This window comes from Dermacentor variabilis, chromosome 10 (assembly GCF_050947875.1).
Source record: "Dermacentor variabilis isolate Ectoservices chromosome 10, ASM5094787v1, whole genome shotgun sequence".
NCBI classification, from domain to species: domain Eukaryota; kingdom Metazoa; phylum Arthropoda; class Arachnida; order Ixodida; family Ixodidae; genus Dermacentor; species Dermacentor variabilis.
Window position 1 is genome coordinate 19,563,464 of NC_134577.1, and position 19,459 is coordinate 19,582,922.

A 19,459-nucleotide genomic window follows, 5' to 3' on the forward strand; every position below is an offset into this window, starting at 1 on the left:
CCGACGAAAAGGCATCACTGTCTGAAAGACCACTCTATAGTCGGGGAAAACTAATAATTAGAAGCAAGCTCCACCTGCAAAAGCGTAGTGTACGTATCCTTCACCCCTTACAGAGAGCTGAGCCAGCAGCACTCCTCTCACAAATATGCACGTTATATACAACCGATAAGGTAGGCGTACTTCCATGACGGCAAGCGTTATTGCATGTTTAAAATAGTGTTGTTGTTGTTGTTGTTGTTGTTGTTGTTGTTGTTGTTGTTGTTGTTGTTGTTGTTGTTGTTGTTGTTGTTGTTGTTTTCGTAGAGTTCTGTCTTTGTGTCACTGCTTTCAGTATCAAACATGGGGCAATTTGTATGGGCGATCCTGATATCACGGCTCAGTCATCGATATCTTTACAATACTTCTGCAATAATAACCCTTTTCCAATATGTCAGCTTGAAACAGCGAGCTCTTATTTCCAATGAGCCCAACATTGGCATCATCAGAGAAATGTAATTAAGCTGTGTGTGGATTCGAGGTTACTCGGCTCTCTTTAAGAGGTGACGGGCAAGTGCACTGTACTTTTGTAGGTGGATCTTGTTTGTAATTCTTAAGTTGTCACAGACTACAGATCTCTCTAACAACTGTTCCTGCCAGCACTCATTCATTCTCAGATTACACTCTGCCGCATGGACAGACATCAGAGGAGAGAGGCAAGTCTTGACTAGAATGAAAGCATGGCCTCTCTGGCTTGATCTCTGCGATGCTAAGGTTGCGCAGAAGACAAGGACAGAAAGAAACGCACTATACATACGTACAAGACAAACAGCGCTTTGTTGTGTTTCTCGTCTTCCTTTCTGTCATAGTGCTTCACTCTTCATTAGCGATCCTGGATGGTATACTGGACATAGTCAAATACAGCCATACTGCCGAATTCGTCATCTTGGAAGTTCTGATTGGTTCACAGGGCCGCTACCGCCTCTCCGATTGGCTCGAAATGCCGCCATTGAAGAATTTGGCACTATGCCTGGATTGGGGCGACCAGAATAGCACCCCTTGTCCTGCCCGTCTTTTGTCTTTGTCCCGTCTTCCGGAAGCAGAAGTGAATCGTTCTTCACATAGACGGACAAACAACAATACGAGACAAAGAACTCACGCTGCACCACGTGTTCCGGCTTCCGATGCCGCTCTCGCTGCTTATGGAAGCACCCGCACCGGGCGCGCTGGTTTCCATGCCGTTTCCCGAAGACGACGACGACGCCTTGGACGCGGACTCGCTGAACGACGGCGGCAATGACTGCACGCTGCGGTCGCTAGCCTTACTCGTGCTCCTCACGGGCAGCGGAGGCCTAGACGTGAGCACCGACCCATTGCTGTGGCCGCTTCCGCACGTCGTGGCCGTAGACGCCGTGACCAGGCCACCTGCTGGATTGGAGTCCAGGCTGTCTTCGTGGTCGTGCAGCGACGGCGTCGCCGATGACAAGGACCGGTTGCGAAGCGATACGGTCTCGGAAGACAGCGACGGGAGGGGAGTACTGTAGTCAGTCTGGCGGCCTTCTTCAGCCGAGTCCAGGGCGGCTGCGGAACGCAGGGTCGATAGGCCACTGTCTATAAAAGAACGAAGAGTGAGAGAACAATGAAGAGCGGCAATGAACGTCACATTTCTGCGATCATTTGGTTATGCACAAATTTGACAACGAGTTTCGCGACATACGCCACAGACGCGCGCCACAACTCTATCGAAAGAAAACATTATGTGCCATATATCAAATAATCCCACATGAACATATGGGGATCCCGTATAAAAACTCGTATGTTCCCACTGCGCTGCGACTACGCGAGATACAAGGCAGGGGGGTATGTTGCCTGCGTTACCAACAAACAGTAAGAAGAGATAGCAACTGCACCAGTAGTTGCTAGGGGCATTTAGGTAGCCGAAGAGGTCACTATAGCAATAGCCATGCGGACCTGCCTAGGGGACGTGCCGGCCATCGCCGTCACAGACTCTTTCGCCTTTGTCGCCATTTCCCGGGAGGAATAGTTAGCAAGACTGCACTCAACATCATCAAGAACAAAGACATCCCTGAAACGTACATTGCCAGGGCCCCGGGACATGAATCCTTTGTGGGAAGCCAAGCGGCTCACGCCGCCACCCAAGAACGTGTACGCCGGGCAATCCCACCAGGACATCGTCTATAGCGTCAGACCCAGACGAAAGTATAAGAAGCAAATATTCTGACATTCTAGAACGTTATAAATATAACACGCGAGAATATTCGGCCACAGACTACAAGCTTAACAGAGAAGCCGACATACTACGCCGACTTCGAGTGGGCCGTTACCTCCATATAGCACTCTGCTACACGCGATGTATCCCTCAACGTATTCAAGAAAAAGCAAATTCTGCAATACGCCAAACAACCTACCACAAGGTCTGAGAATGCAACAAGAACTCATAGATAACGCCCATCCAAGCACCAACAGAGGACCTGTGGGAGGCCCAGATGGCAAGCCCAAGTACTGAGGACCACTTGTGACTGGTTATCAGAGCTAGGCTATCCGCACAGGGTCACGGCTACTTGGAATAGGGTGACCAACCAGCTCTGCGCCCCAACAGCTTGGTTTCTTAAATAAAATTTATTTACTCACTCACTGTCACATACCGTATGGTACACCTTATCGAGAACAAAAAAAATAAACCCCAAAACCTCCAAATACAGACTATGAACATATACTGGAATATCATATGAGGCGTGTCCCGTACGATATATGGGAACATACGGGTGTTCCTTATACGGGATCCCCACATGTTCATGTGAGATTTTTAAACAGGGGACATAAAGGTTTTTCAGTAGGGAAGATGCCGTTGGTTGCATATTATTAAACGGCAATGATTAAGCATATTTGCACGACTCCCACTCGAAGCCCTACAAACGTTATACACAGAGCTGCTGACAAAGTGAACGAGGCTTGAATACTTAATATCTGAAACTCTTCGACAAGGTTGTGGATTACCTAGTGTCTTAGTAGGGAGTGTTATAATTGGAACATGCCCAAGCCGCCTATAGTTTGATGTTATTTCAACGTAAACAAAAATTGTCAACGAAGGCACATGGCGTAAACAAAAATTATCGGTAGGAAAGTAAGACTTTAACCCCAGATATGTTCATTGATAAATGAAGCTTTACATTTAAAATAAGCGCGAGCGTTAGATACCTCAGCAGCTAACTCCTTCCTACGTACCACGAAGGAAAAAAAATCATGTCGCGCATCTACCAACGCACGACAAATGTGCCGCCTGCGTTACAAGGGTGCACCTCAAAACGCACTCCACATTTTCTTTCTTTTTATTCCGCACAGTTCCATAAGAAGAATTTCCGGAATATATTAATGGCTACTCTTTATTGCAGGAAGTTTTGCACACAGATCGGTGTAACTTCGATGACCAATGACTAGTCTGAGAAACTTCCCCAGTTAATCTTTATTTGTTGAGCCCACTTTACGTGTTTAAGAACTGGAGTTGAAAATCATCGCGCTCCAAGGCCCCTGCAAATGGTGCAGCGATGTTCGGCAATTGTAAGTTCGTCGTACGGCAATCTTGCACGTCGACTCGAAAGCACACCTTCGGACGAGACTTTTGCAAACAACTCTTCGGAGTAGAAATTGACGGAATTTTTCTCTCGCAGTGGGAGGGCGGAACGCGCAGTGAGAAACCTTTGCCTTTTCCTCACAGCATGCCATTCGTGAATATGCCGGCGGGATTGCCGTGACCGGCTTTAAAATTGCCTCAATTGTGCCCTTGCCTCTATCGCTACAATCGCTTTATCAACCTATTCTCTCGCAGCCCGTTCACCAACACACCTGTCCAGAATGTGCTGCCCCAGTTCCTTCGTATTTCTCGTTCCAAGGTCCGCACATGCCGGCGGCACAGCGCGCATATACGTCATTCAAACAAGCAGCACGTGATGTACAGGGCAGGCAGGGATGGGGGGGGATAGGGGGGGGGATAGGGGGGGGGGAGAAAGTACAGTAAGAAAACGTGTACGGGAGAAGCGCCGCGAGGCGAACGCAACCACATCGGGGTTCTTGCGGAAGGCCGGCCGACCCCCGACGATAAACTAAGTCGTGACCGCCACCATGGCAGCGAGGCAGCGGTCATTTCTCACAACGCGCGCGAGCATGTATGAGCACGTCGGCAGGCATTGCGCCGGAGTGACGCATCCTGCGACACACAAGCAAGGACCCCGCGCGCCGGCCCAGGGTCGACGCGCTAGAAACAAGAAAAACGAAGGGGGGTTGACGTCTGGTGTCCTAGATATAGAGTGCGCACTTCGAGCGAGAGAGATAGAAGCGCCCGCCGCGCGGTTGCTGCAGAATCACGCGCGCGAACAGAGAGATGTGAAGGGCGCGGACGTGCAACGGGCAACTGCTTTCGAGGGAAAAACGTTCGTGCGGGGCGAAGCGACAGGTGTGCCGCTATACAGCGCCGCTTGTACAGTGAGCGCGCCTCACCTGCTTCCTCGGCGAGCGCGGTCGCCGTTGCGGCAGCTGGCGGCTGCAAGTGGCCTGCCGCCGCCATCATGGCGGCCGATTCGTCTCCGCTCTCCTTCGGCTGCGGCTTCGGGTGCTGCCCCTGACGCTCCAGCGAGTGCAGCTCCTCTTGATCGCGGTGGTTGTGGTCGACCACGTGGGGCTCGTCTTCGCTCTCGATGCGGTCCAGCACGGGGTGCTGGTCCACGGAGGGAGCCCTCGTCGACCAGATAGCCGAGGCGCGCTCCTCTTCTTCGGGGTCGAAGAGGGGCCTCCGGTCGCCGAGAGGCCTGCGAAGGGCGTCAATAGACGTGAACTGGCGCAGTTAGTAAACGCACGCGCTAATATTACTGGTCGGATTTTGAGGAATGAGCTGTGATGGTTATGTGCGTAAATCAGGCATGTTTGGACCTCAGTGGCGCTCGCGCGGACGGAAGATGCAAAATAAAGTTTTTCTATTATTCTTTAAAGACTGCCAGATTTACGCACACTTATGCGGGTTAGGGCGGATAATCAGTGGTATATTATGGCTACAGAACGGGCGCCAAGATAATGGAAGCGCAGTAGAGGACGGCAGAGAATTAGGGGCTGCGATGAAATAAGGATATTTGCGAACATAAGATTGGGCCAGCTGGCGCAGAATAGGGGTGCTGGAGATAACTAGGAGATGCCTTGGTCTTGCAACGGACCTAAATAATGATGATGATGATGCGGGATACATAAACGCAGCCTCAGTTCAAATCTAAACGCTATATCCCGCAAGTATTTCCAAATGCTATCTTCAGTTGATGCTATAGTCTTCACAGACACCACCCAATTATGCAGAACTCAATATAACGACCTTTAGAGATTCAGCAGGCTCTCGGACAGCTGCCGCTGTGCCAACTCCAATTCCTTCTCTCGTGGTTCACTACATGATTGTTCTTTATTCCCAAGCTTCACAATTTAACCAAATACTCGCTGGGGCCTTTCACCCGAATGTATATATAATGGCTACTAGGTTCCTGCAACTTCCAGTCGCGATAAGCCTTCTGATCTTCCTCCAGCGGTAGTTGAGCATTGCATGCACGCAGTCGATACGTGACAGACTCTTGAAGAACAAAGCGGCAAACCGCGGGTGAGCGCCGGATCACTACGTTTCAAACGGCATGTTCATAATTTCGCTCCAACCATTGGAGGCGACCCATATTACGACTCCGCTCAACCAGATTTACATGAAAGCCAGTGCACTGACTGTATCAGTCGGTGGACTTCTGCATCACGTGATCAGCTGGCTCTGAGTAAGCAAACGAGTGAGATCACTCAGCTTCACACGCACGTCTAGGTTAAAGCACTGACTTCACAGGTTGATTGTAGACTTGCGTCCTCGGACAGAGAGTGTGAGCGGGTAGGTTCATGCTTGCGGTCGCTGCACTCCGTCGATATGACTCAAACTGGGAATGAGTGCAAGTGCAGATTTCTTTTTTTGCCATGTGTCAAAATGTACAGCCGCCTTTATACTTTAGCCGAACAATGTAGACACATATATAACGACTTAAGTTTAACAAACACAGGCTAAAAGCAGCGAACTTAGGACGGAACACATAGTAGCCCAGCACATTCAAAGCATCGCAAACGGAGAGCTCCAGCAATTTCCGTAAGGAAAGCCAAGAGGCATTTTAGGAGTACTCCGAGTAATTATGACAGTCACTGTATGTGAAATTATCGATAGGCTACCAGACCTCATGCAGCTCTGAGTTAGTGAGGTCTCGAGTGGATAGCAGACTGTGTCAGACTAAGTGAGTTCAACACTGTCCGACTACGTGGGTGGTATAGTATAAGAGTGAATTCGAACTTTGGCTAAGAATGATCTAAGAGAACAGCAACGCTTGTAAAAATTTATGTCGACACTATAAGGAATGCAAAAAGTGCTATTTTACACCCTTGAACAGGGTGTATGCCTAGCAAATATACAAAAAAAATTAAGCAATATTATACTTTTTACTTCTACACAAGGGGAGATGTAACTACCTCTGTCCAAACTACTTCGCCATTACTGCTCCTGCAGGTGCTCTCCGACGACCGAGAAAGGACCTTCCTAGTTCCCATACTAAAACATTCCTTCTGACGGGTTGAACTTTGCGCAGCATTGTTCAGCCAAACCATGAAAATGCATCTTCCGGGAAATGCCATTTAGTCGAGCCAATGTCGCGGTGATGCGACATTTGCTCAACTAAATGCGAGTGTTCCAATCTTACGCTTTCTGAACTCCGCTGCAAGGGTACCAATTATGGTAGGAAACCTCCAATAGAAACTGCAAACGATAATTCTATGGTTGAGCAACCACTGGGTGCTCTAATCAAGCAGATGGTCATGGCTGCCGCGCTATTGATGACAATGCAATAATACGCTGAGCACGATTTCTGTATTTAGGAAGTGACACGCTAAAAGTTGTTTTTGAGCATCAAAAACAAGCGGTGTGAATATCGCACGTATTTCTGCACTATCAGAGCTTACATAGACGAAATCTACACTCTCGTTCAGGGCATTCAAAACTGCCGGCACGAGGAATGCGCGGCCTGCATACATGCGCTCACTAGGTGAGACGAATGCTCATTTAATTATAAAAAGCCAGAACACAACTACCGAGGTACCTAAATATGAGTCGAAGCACAGACTAGTAGACATTCGATTCACTCGGCCAATTAGATTATGGTTGGATGGAAATTACCTCGTTTCTTGAAGCAATGCTGTTTTTCTTCTTCTTCAGCAAGTATAGATACAAAAGCAATAAACGGCACAAACTAGAGCTCGTTCGACCTTAACAGAATATGCCCACAGAACTGAAAATACGCATACCTACTGCCTTGGTTTAACGCAAGAAAGCAAATTGCTTAAATCATTAGCGTTCACTTGCCTTGCGCTATAACCTAAATAACCCAAGAGAAAGCTGTGAGTGTAAAACGATGATAGCGTGGGAAGCGCATCAATACGCTTTACTAAACGCGCCCCATTATACTTCTCACACCTCTTAAAGCTTGGCGTTCCAATTGCGTCGTTACTGGTTTGCTATCTTGATGAATGAGCCAGTAACAAGAACGTAGTTTTGTTACGCTTTTTCGATGCCGTATGTGCACACAGCAGCGACAAAAAAAAAAGCGACTCTCTATATCTATTCAATGGAACACCTGTTTCGCAGGAGCCTGAATAAGAGAGTCTACTTGGAATCATACGGAGGTTGCGGTAGTCGAGCATGGTTTGGCATTTCAACTTTTGAAGATGGAATATACTAGATTCGGCGCCAACACAGAGGAAGTACATAAGGAGGATGTTTTTTATGAGCACCGTAAGCCATACATAAAATGCACCAGTGCACTCCTGTCCAAACAATACAAAGGGTTCACGGGTAAATGGAGAATCAAAATGACCACTAGTTGTTGAACAAGTGAAGCATCAGACTAAAGCCGATGTTTCGACAGGGAGTCTTCTTGCGTGGACGAGGAGTGAGTGTCATGAGTATTAAGTATTCTCCCTAGTTTTAAGTTGCATATCGGCGGCAGCAGCCTTTTTAACGTTGCATATGCTTCGCTTCAATAGAACGTCCACATTTCCAACAAAAATTCACATTGCGATGTAAACTGACTAGTACCACCTGACCTAAGCTGGCACCATAGGATAGTGCCAACAATAGATAATTCCCTAATATTGCCCGGTTTAGTTGTGATTTCAGGCGAACATAAACGTGATTTCATTAAGCTCCCTCGAACAATTCTTCAAGCATTTCATAGCCTCTTGGAAGGCTTACTGAACTACCATCACTCATCAAAAAAAAGCAATACAACGTTGTAACGGTGTTGTCTCCCGATACGTTCCGTCAAATCTTAATTCAGCTGTCGGGGCTAATAAAAAAATGCGGAGGTTCAGTTCCTCGAGCTATTAACTAATTCAGAATGAACTGCTGATGCACGACACGGTAATGCACAACCCTGTCGTGTTTTTGTGTTGCTCTACAGATAACAATGTCGTTTTATTAATCTCGCAAGAATGAGGCAAGGAAAGCGCTCCCCGTGACATACGTATTCAGACCGGCAAGGGAGGATGTATTTGACAAAAGTCACCAAGCTGTCATCATACGTTTTTCAAACACGATAGTAAGGCCTCAGAAAAATCGATCACCTATCATGACCCGATACAATTAGATTCCAGAACAGAAAAAGGAAATGTTTACGATGAGATAGGCTGGGAGGCAAAATTCGTATTAACAAACACAAGTTAGCAAGTTCTCAAAAGGAAAACGTTAGTACTTGAAGAAACTAATTAGCTTCAACATATCATCCAAAAATAGAACAATAAGAGAGTTGTCAACGCCTGCTTAATTAAGCGTTAAAATAATAGCCATACACGCACAAGCACCGGGTGCGCTAAAATCAAGGGCTCTTTCTACAAAATGATCTTGTGAACTTCGGCTCAAACTACAGGTGTAGCTTTCTGGTTTAATGCTTCACGCGAATAAACATCTCACATACAGATGATATGACCGCCGGTGTCTGCCAAATCGAAGCCACAATGTCCATCGGAGTGTAATGTTTCGTGATTACGAGGCAGGATTTCAAAATGACAAATCTTATTCTAAAACGAAGGAAGTCGGGGGCGAATCAACGTAAGCTGTCAATATTGCGTTATTTTCTAATTTGTTATTCATTATTAAAATTTTGAGTCGGTCTACTCTAAGACCAAGTAATGTCCGCCTTTCCTCCACTCTCGCAGTAAACAACAAAAAAAGTGGCAGCAAACGTATCTCCCGCAAAACATGGATATATTGCGACAATACACGTGAAAGAAATCTCAGCGCGTTCGTCGCAGCAGGTGTCGGACTAGCACAGTCTTTCGCCCGCCCACGTTTATTTCTTTTTCCTCTTTTCCTAATCGTGACATATTTCTTTGCCAACACGACATACGCCGACACTATATCTCCTCCTGCTCCTTCTGTGTCGATGTAACAACAAAAAGCGTCACCTACTCTTCTCCAGCGACAATCGAATTTCTTTTGCCTCCGGCCCAACCGTTTGCTGTCGCAGTCGATTCCCGGGCCGCCACCGAGTTTTCCGCGCCGACCGGAAGCACTTTGTAGCACATCACCGGATCAACTTCCGACGGCCCGCGTTCGTCATTCACGATCAACTTGCCCCGCCTGCCGACGCCGAACATAGCCTTGAGTCGCTTCATGAAAACAGCCTCCATTCAGTCGTGGCTCCAACACATCCAGAGTGGTTCACCGCGTACGGTTCAGCTACAGCTGGGAGGGAAGACACTTCCAGGAAGATCAGTCTTGGGCCGTCAACTGTGTCAACACCACTTCTTTCCCGCCGTCCAAGATAATGGGGCTCCAGCCAATGTCCGCAATGAAGAAGGCAATGACCGACTCTATGATCTCTCTTTGAATGACCACCCAAGGTCAAGCGACGTTGAGAACCCTCCGCCACTTCAAACACAACATTTGCGGTCGAGTCGAGTCATTACCACGACGACGGCCAAGACGATGATTATACACACGCACAGCAAAGAACAAGGTGACGATTCTCGGAACACTCCAGCCAGTCCAGGGCTCCTGCCACCGCACGTCGTCTTCGGGTCCAGCTAAGTGGCGACGGGTCTTGAACGCTCAAGACCCTTTCAGGGTTCGACAAGGGCGCAAGCTCGCCACGACGAAGGTCGATGGTGGGCGTTCAGAAGAACCCCGCCAGCGGCGGCGGCAGCAACGCGGAGCATTAAACACAGGGCTGCAAGCTGCTTCCCCTCCCTTGCCTTTCCTGTACAGATAGCCTGGCAGCGTACGCACATACACACTACTCCGCTATCGCATTCTGTTTTTTTCTTCACGTCAACCTGGGGCTTGCTTCACTCGCCGTGTCTCTCTGTCTCCTTCTCTCTCTCTCTCTCTCTCTCTCTCTTGCCCCAACTCACCCAAGGCGGCAGCGGATGGCGAGAGAAACCTGCAGCTGTTGGCCGTGCTGCTTCTGCTGGGAGAACCGAAGGACCCGAGCGAGAAGGAGCTCCCATCGTAGAGCACCGCGTGCAGCCATCGTTTCATAGAACTCCCCAACACCTTGAGCAGCCGCGGCTCGCTCGAGGCCGTGGCTCGGTGTGGGAAGGAGTACGAAGGCGAAGAAAGGAGGAAAGAGAGAGAGAGAGTAGGTAGAGTTATGTCCTCGCAATAATTTCACAGGGCGCCCACTGTAACGACGTGGAAAAGGTGCGCGCGCTTTGGCGGCGCCGAGCATGCGTGGAAGCTCGGCCTTTCTCTCTTCGCTCCCGCTTTCTTTTTGGGCCTGCCATCAGGCAGCCCTGCGCCGCAACCACCCTCCCCTACTACTACCCTTCCCATTACATTCTCTTCCACCAGCGCGGTGCGCTTCGCTTCTGCCGCGATGCCGTTCCCGAACACCTCGCTCAGAGAACTGCCAGCACGTCTTGTGTCTGTGTGTCACGAGGACAAGCCTGCTTGCAGGCACGAAGAAAGGAGGTGCCGCCGACTACAAAGGGGTGGCGGGTCGGAGGCACACGACGTTTCGTTGTTTTCCCGTCAGAGCCGCGCGCCGTCGGCCATTTGCGCACAAAGAAGCGAGCTGTGCTTCCGCAGCGAGTGCCTAATTACGCGGCGCGCTGAGAGATGAGTGGCGTAGATGATGGGCCTCGCACGCTGCGTCAACTCCAAATGAAAGAGCTGCAGGTTCCGTCCCCCTGACTCATAACTGGCCACAAGGGATTGGTTTTGAGTTGTCAGGACGGCGGTGTAATAGCCTTCTCTGCCGAAGCATCCGACGTTCCCGTGTTACTGTCACCTCAGTGCTGACAAAATCGGGCGTTGGCAACTCAGTTTTTTTTTTCTTTTACGGTGCACGCCGCCCATGAACAGCTTTTTGCAACAGGGTTCTAAAGAAGGTTTAAACTAATTACGACACTACATTGGACGACATACCCCACAGCGAAGCAACCAAAGACAAACGCGACGTTATAAATCTGGTACCCGACTATACGGAGCACAGGATACGCGTTTTGCAGTGAGCACTTCAGTGCGCGTACCACAGTGCTGCTAGGTCACCTCTGAAGGAAGCGCTTGGGCTTGAGGAAAGCTTATTCTTACCTTGCGCAAAGAGGCACTCGCGATTGAGAAATCTTATGCGGTTCGATTGCGATTGGAAGTGCCCCGCGTATGACACCCATATAAAATTTGATCACTTGACTGTTACGGCAGCTTTCTGCATCAGATTTCTAGCTGCCTCGAGCTACAAGAACCTCGTCACTAGCTTATTCTTAAGTACAAACCACATGCAAGCGATCTTGCACGTGACCGCGACAAGCGACGCAATGGAGGTGGCTGTTGCCTTCGCTCGTCGTCAAAGTCATCGCCCCTCGCGAGCGACGACTTTGAGCGACGTCTCCCCGGTGTTGCTGGTATGAGGACAGCAAATAGGCGCCGAAACTGGCATGACGCATGCGTTATCAATTTAAGTTGGCATATTTTACTGTAAAGGGCAGCATAAGATATTTCTGGAGGTCTTGCAGTAGGTTCTCATTTTTGCACGTATCAAATTTTAATCGCCCACACGTTCCGCGCGACAATCAGTAGTACTTGAAGGATGTACATCTAGCCCCGGCTTCGCGCTATTGGCTATTCGCTAACAGCACTTCCGGACGACGGGCGACGAATTCTACATTTCCAGAACCGAGCGATCGAGCGACAAGAACCAGGGATCTGTTTGCGCGACGGCCTGTTTCGTCGCTCAAAGGCGTGGTTCGTTGCCATCGCGCCCAAAATTGCTCTCATTGGGGTTCGGGCTTTATGGTGCTTGTGCTTTGCTGGCCAAAGTGCCCGCCAAGCCTCAACGCAGGCGACCAGCGTTTGCTGATAGCGTACATCGTATTTGTGCGACAGGGAACCGGCAGGGACTCCCAGTGTCTCAGCACGATTCCGAGGTCACACCAAACCCGCGCCGGAAGTTCACATGCCGGCTACGTGTTGACGATGTACAGACTGCCACTACCATCGCGTACGCTCAAGGTTACGCTCAAAATCAAGCACTGCCTCGGTAGGAGCAATTCCGATATGGTTGTAAGGGCCGATAAGGCTTCGTAAGAGGCGGATGAAGTCCAATTAGGTGGATAAGGACCGATAATGATTGGCAAGGGCCGCATAATTTTCACGGCATTTTTCACGGCATAATTTTCACGGCATTTTTCACGGCATAATTTTCACGGCATAATTTTCTGGGCACGGCAGCAACAGCACGATGCGGATTCTTAATCCTTTCGTCTATCTTGTGCAGCTGATTTCTACTTCCCTGGTGATACCGACGACACGGGACGGCTCTGGCCCCATGACGCAGGGCATGATAGTGCGGCTGGGCAACCACTCCGGCTCCTTCCGCCCTGCGACGACAGCGGTCATCGCAACCTTCGTCTTCCACCGGAAGTCGACAGGGACGCCACACATTGACGGGACTCCCAGCTTGGACCAGGTGGCGCTTCGGTGCTACTTAAAGCGGGACTGGACCGGCACGCACTTCACTGGGCACGGCAGCAACAGCACGATGCGGATTCTTAATCCTTTCGTCTATCTTGTGCAGCTGATTTCTACTTCCCTGGTGATACCGACGACACGGGACGGCTCTGGCCCCATGACGCAGGGCATGATAGTGCGGCTGGGCAACCACTCCGGCTCCTTCCGCCCTGCGACGACAGCGGTCATCGCAACCTTCGTCTTCCACCGGAAGTCGACAGGGACGCCACACATTGACGGGACTCCCAGCTTGGACCAGGTGGCGCTTCGGTGCTACTTAAAGCGGGACTGGACCGGCACGCACTTCACTGGGCACGGCAGCAACAGCACGATGCGGATTCTTAATCCTTTCGTCTATCTTGTGCAGGTAAGGCGTTACGGCAAATGTATTCGCTCAAATGATCCGTTCCTTGTTATGCTGCCGTGCCCAAGGCTGCTGTGTCCTATACTGTGTGATTTGGCAATGCACGCGGCGGAATTACTGCTACTGGCTGGAGACGTCGAAACAAACCCCGGCCCAGACCTTGAACAGATCTCCAGACAGCTCCAGGCGATTGCCGGAGACATAAAAAGCATTAAAGAGGATCGACTAACATCAATTGAAACGAAACTGGAAAACATGGCTGCCCTTGACCAAAAAATGTTGGACTGCATAAACCAGGTCACCAACCTGCAGAAGGTTGTTTCCTCGCTTGAACTAAAACTGGATGATTTGGAAAATCGCTCGAGACGGTGTAATCTTTTAGTTTATGGAATTCCAGAAGTTGAAGAAGACAACGAATCCCTTGAACAAACTTTTAATGAAAGCATTGCCAAGAACATTCTTCAAATTCAACCTGTCGCCATTGAACGCATTCATAGGTTAGGAAAACCTTCACGCGAGAAAACCAGGCCTGTAATACTTAAACTTCTTGACTTCCGTGAAAAGACTCTTGTGCTAAAAAACTGTCGCAAACTTAAAAATACTGAATACGCGATCAGTGAAGATTTCTCTGTCCGAGTACGCGACATAAGGAAAAAACTGTGGGTTAGTGTAAAATCAATGAAAGATTCCGGTGCAAAGGTGGCGCTCGTTTACGATAAAGTCCGAATCAACGGAGAATTGTTCCAGTGGGATGAAGAAAAGAACTGCCGGGTACCTGTAAAGGTACAGACAAATGCGAGTAAAGGCCAAAAAAACCAGGAAGGAATTGGACCACACCTACGCCCCCGACCGCCCCAAAAACGAAACAAATAACCTTTGCAAACGTAAATGCGCGTAGTATCTTGAATAAGCTTAACGCACTAGAGTCTCTTCTTATCAGCCTAGAGCCCGACTTTATGGCGATTACAGAAACGTGGCTTACAGATGACATACAGGACAAAGAAATAGCCCCACCCGACTATGTGATTGTGCGCAAAGACAGATTAACGCGAGGAGGAGGAGTTGCTTTACTAATAAATAAAAAAATTCCTTTCACTATCTTACCAGAAGTCGAAAATGCTGAAGCACTTTTTTGCAAACTTAGTTTTGGTGCAACGACTATCAGTGTCGGTTGTATATACCGTAGCCCTTCGACTGATGAACGCGTAGTGACATTATATCAGTATATGGAACTTCATGTACCAAAATCCCGGCTGATCCTTCTCGGGGATTTCAACCTTCCTGATATCGACTGGCCAACCATGAGTTATCGCTCTCCTTGTTCAGAAATTCTTTTTGATATTATGCTTAGTTTTGACTTGTCACAAGTTGTCAACGAGCCCACACGTGTTCAAGGCAATGCATCCAACATTCTTGACCTCATCTTTCTGAGCAACCACTTTTCGATCAATAAAACTAACTTAGCAGTGCTAGATGGAATATCAGATCACAAATTAACATTATGCACTACTCCCATTCAGGCCGCAACAAATCTTTCTATTTCCCAAACTAGTTATCCAGACTTTATAAAAGCTGACGACTCAAGCATAGTTAATTACTTAGTTTTGGAGTATCAGTCATTTGAAGAACTCGCTAATTCTTCAGACACTGATATAGACGCAATATGGGAAAGATTTAAAGCCATTGTATCCCACTGCATCAATAACTATATTCCAATAAGAACCAAACAAACTAATAAAAATAACCCATGGATAACACGTGATGTCATTCATGCAAAGCGCAAAGTGAAGCGACTAAGACAATTGCTCAAAACAAAAAAAGGCCCTCAACATAAACGTAAACTCACGTGTGCTGTCAATGAAATGAAAGCAAAGATTAGTACAGCGAAAGCACATTTCTTTTCAGTTACGCTTCCTAACTTTTTAAAGCATTCCCCTGGAAAGTTTTGGAAGTATCTTAGCCCCCAAAAACAAAGCAACACTCTCAATTCTCAGGAACAAAATTTAAGTTTTGCAAATTCATTAAATACATACTTCCAGTCTGTGTTCACTGCTGACGATGGTCGCATTCCGGAGGTGAATCACTACAACCAGAGACCACTAGGCATGCCAACGATAACTGAGTCAGGAGTCCTGAACTTATTACTGTCAATAGACACAAAAAAAGGAAACGGCCCGGACAATATTCCCAACACTTTTCTTCAAAAATATGCCGAAGTCAACGCGAAATATCTACATCTAATATTTAACAAATCCTTATCAACATGTAGCCTTGCAAAGGAATGGAAAATAGCGAAAGTAATCCCCGTTCATAAAGCAGGAAGCAAAAGTGATGTTGGTAATTACAGACCAATATCGCTAACGTCCACTGTAGGGAAATTATTAGAGCATATCATATTAAAGCATATCACGAACTATCTAGAGCAAGCAGAAATATTATCGCCTATCCAGCATGGCTTCCGGCGGGGACTTTCAACAATAACCCAATTACTTGAAGTAACGCATGACTTATCCCAAAGCATTGATAATCAAAAACAAGTTGACTTAATAGCATTAGATTTTTCAAAGGCGTTTGATAGAGTAACCCATCGAAAACTAATCAGCAAACTGAAAACAACTTTAGGCGATGGTTCTATTCTCAATTGGATTGAAGATTACCTAACCAACCGGTTTCAGTATGTTGTTGTTAACAATGAAATTTCTTCCATTGTACCAGTTACATCGGGGGTGCCTCAAGGGTGTGCCCTTGCTCCCACTTTATTCCTTATATTTATTAATGATTTACCCTCTAACATCCGCGTTAAAATGAAGCTTTTTGCCGACGACTGCATTCTTTATAATGAAATTAACTCTATGAATGACCACGTTGATTTAAACAGCGCCCTTCACGAGGTAGTGAAGTGGTGTAAAAAGTGGCAGATGGAGCTGAACATTAAAAAAACTGCCTTTTTATCTATAACCCGCAAAAAACATAGGTCAGACTTCGAATACACAATCAATAATATACCGCTCACCCGAGTTCATGAGCTTAAATATCTTGGCTTGATCATTTCACATGACCTAAGATGGGAATCTCATATTAACAGTATCATACCATCTGCTTTAAAACGGCTGTTCTTCCTCAGAAGAAGACTTCGAGCTGCGCCACCGGAAATTAAACTGCTATCATACAACGCATTTATTCGCCCAGTTCTCGAATATGGTAACACAATTTGGTTTCCTTATACACAACAGCTTATTAACAAACTAGAAGGAGTGCAGCGAAAGGCAATTAGATTCATCTTTAACAAATACAAGAATAGCGATTCACCTACCCAACTGCTAAAACAAGCCGGTATTCCTACTCTGCGAAACCGCGCCAAGCTGGCAAGACTAAAATTATTGTTCCAATTGATACACAATGCATTACGAATAAATACTTCGTTGTATATATCCCTAGCTGACACCAGACCTTCCCGTCATAAGCATTCATTAACACTTAAAGAATATGCATTTCGCACTGACTGTTTTAGATATTCGTTCTTTCCTCTTGCAATAAGAGAATGGAATAGCCTGGACCCCTTCATAACGACTAACACATCGTTGTCGAAATTTATAACCCTTGTAGAAGAGCAATTGTGCAATAATTAGACTACGCTAGCCGGAAATAACACCACTCAAGTCATTGTATAAAATGAAATCTGTATGAGCATTGTATTTACCTATGTAATTTCACCCCCTTTTGCCAAATGAAATGTACCCTTGTTTTATTTCCTACCATATGTGTAAATCTGCTTTGTGTCGATTGCAAATATTGTTGAAATCATGTAAACCTGTTTTTATCGCTATTTGTGAGTGTATAATATATGCCCAACCTGTAAAAATCCCGCTGGGATTGACAGTATCTGAAATAAATAAATAAATAAATAAATAAATAAGGTTAGTAAGAATAGATGAGGGCTGATAAGGGTCGAGTCGATTCCGATAAGGCTGATAACTACCGATAAGGGTTAATAAGGGTTGAATCAAGCCCGATAAAGTTAATAACGACCGATAAGGGTTGATAAGGGTCGGATCGAACGCGATAATATCGATAACGGCCGATAAGGGTTCACAAGGGTATGATCATGTCCGATAAAATTGATAAGGACAAATAAGAGTTGATAAGGGTCAGATTGATTCTGATAAGGTTGATAACGACAGATCAGAGTTAATAAGGATCGGATAGAGTTCGATAAGCTTGATAACGACCTATAATTGTTTATACTGGTCGATAAGGGTTGGAACGAGTGCGATCAGGTTGATAACGACAGATAAGGATTGATAAAGGTTTTTATTGGTCGGATCAAGAGCCAAGACAGGTTACAAGCATACATTTGTCTTCTCCTTCGTCAATCGCTGCAAACGTACGTCGCATACGAGATGAGCAAGTGCCACAATGCTTACGTATACTTGGACAACTGCAGTAGAGATTCTGCGTATTTTTTTCTCCTGTCGCATCTTGTGTCCCACCGAGATGCGACACCGCTAAAGGTGCTCCTCAACGCGCCGGCATACTAAAACGTCTTCAGCGCAACCCGGAACCTAGATTATTGCGATTGTGACGAAGAAGATCGGCATGCTGAAAAGCCCCGTTGCCATCGCATGGCTCGTACCGAATTAGCTCTCTGGCTGCGCCCTACCTGCTGGTGCTGCGTTTGTCGCTGCTGCTCTACGACACGAATAAACCCCCTTTACAATTGGTGGAGGTGCGGGGTACAACAGGAATTCTGGAACTTCGCAATCGGACACTGCAGCCCGTCTTCATTATACCAGAAGAAGGACCACCACAACCACAGCCCACTGTCCCGATGACTACCGTGGTCTGTCCCAGACCGTCGCGTCAACGCGACCCACCCATCTTCAGCGGCACCGAAGACCATGATGTAGAAGACTGGCTCGCTCGCTACGACCGGGTGACCATCCACAACCACTGTTACGACACTAAAAAACTGAATTACGTGTTGTTTTATTTGAGCGGTGACGCCAGCGTGTGGCACCGCAACCACGAACGTGATCTCACGACGAGCACGGTCTTCAAAGGTAACGTGACGGAGGTATTCAGGCGCCCCGCCGTTCGCAAGCTTCGAGCCGAGCAACGTTTGCGTGGTCGTGCGCAACAGTGCGGGGAGACGTTTACCAGTTATATAGAAGATGTTGTCGACCTCTGTAACCGCGTCAACGTCACAATGGCTGATGGCCATAAGATCCGCCATATCTTAACACTTCGCCTTTTGGCGAAACTGGAACCTTTTTTTTTAACAGTGAGAGGATGAAGCATTTCCTGCTTGTCTCACAGATTTATTAACCGTTTATTGAAGGAAACTTGCAGAACTATACATTCGTTGCTTACGTCTGTGTATTTTACTTTTGTTTCTTCGTAAATTGTTTATACATCCCTCACAGCCAACTGTGCGTCTTCAGGAGATTACACCACACTCTTCCCCAGAGCGTGGTAGCAAACTAGACGATTGTCTTCCAGTTAACTTCCCTACCCCTCGCATCTCCCTCACCGCTCTCTTTCTCTCTCTCAGGAGTAATAAATAACGAAACGTCATTTTGTTTTCTTTAATTTACTTTTCTTTAGAGCTCGTCGAGCTCTGTTGTTAGAATAGTGCCACAACCCCTTTGAACGACCCGCTTATATGATGCCGTAATGAAAACAAATGCAGCGTACTAGCTGGTCAATGTATGTTTGCCCAAACTTTGAGATTTTTCTATACAGCGCCATACAGGCGCTGCGATACTTACTGATCGCATAGCCTCGCCAACACTTTGGCGAAGATGAACTCTTACCACGAGCATTGTGAAAGTGTTGCGTATTGTTTCTTTTTTTCCACAACATCACAATTTTTTCTACAATTCCCTCTGACGCGGTGATCTGCAAAAGCATCTTCGACACTTCCAAATGGCAAATTTTGTCATACCAACGTTCTCTTTAGCGTCGCTTACAGAGGTGGCAAACATCTTGCCGATTGACCTGTAAACACGCCATTCGCTCTGTAGTCGTGCCAACTGTAGACGTAATGA

The 19,459-nt window shown here is 47.2% G+C and overlaps 1 protein-coding gene across 10 annotated transcripts in view; it reads right to left on the reverse strand.

The window, feature by feature from the left end:
* LOC142560066 (uncharacterized) overlaps positions 1–19,459 on the reverse strand; it is a 116,045-nt gene that overhangs the window by 16,295 nt on the left and 80,291 nt on the right. For 9 of the 10 annotated variants that reach the window (XM_075671848.1, XM_075671845.1, XM_075671847.1 and 6 more), the window contains 3 exons: positions 4,492–4,799; positions 2,074–2,172; positions 1,136–1,587 (listed from right to left, as the gene is read on the reverse strand). In XM_075671848.1, coding sequence (XP_075527963.1) covers positions 1,136–1,587; positions 2,074–2,172; positions 4,492–4,799 — 859 coding nt within the window. The remainder of the gene's footprint in view (positions 1–1,135; positions 1,588–2,073; positions 2,173–4,491; positions 4,800–19,459) is intronic. The other variant, XM_075671850.1, reaches the window with a different exon arrangement.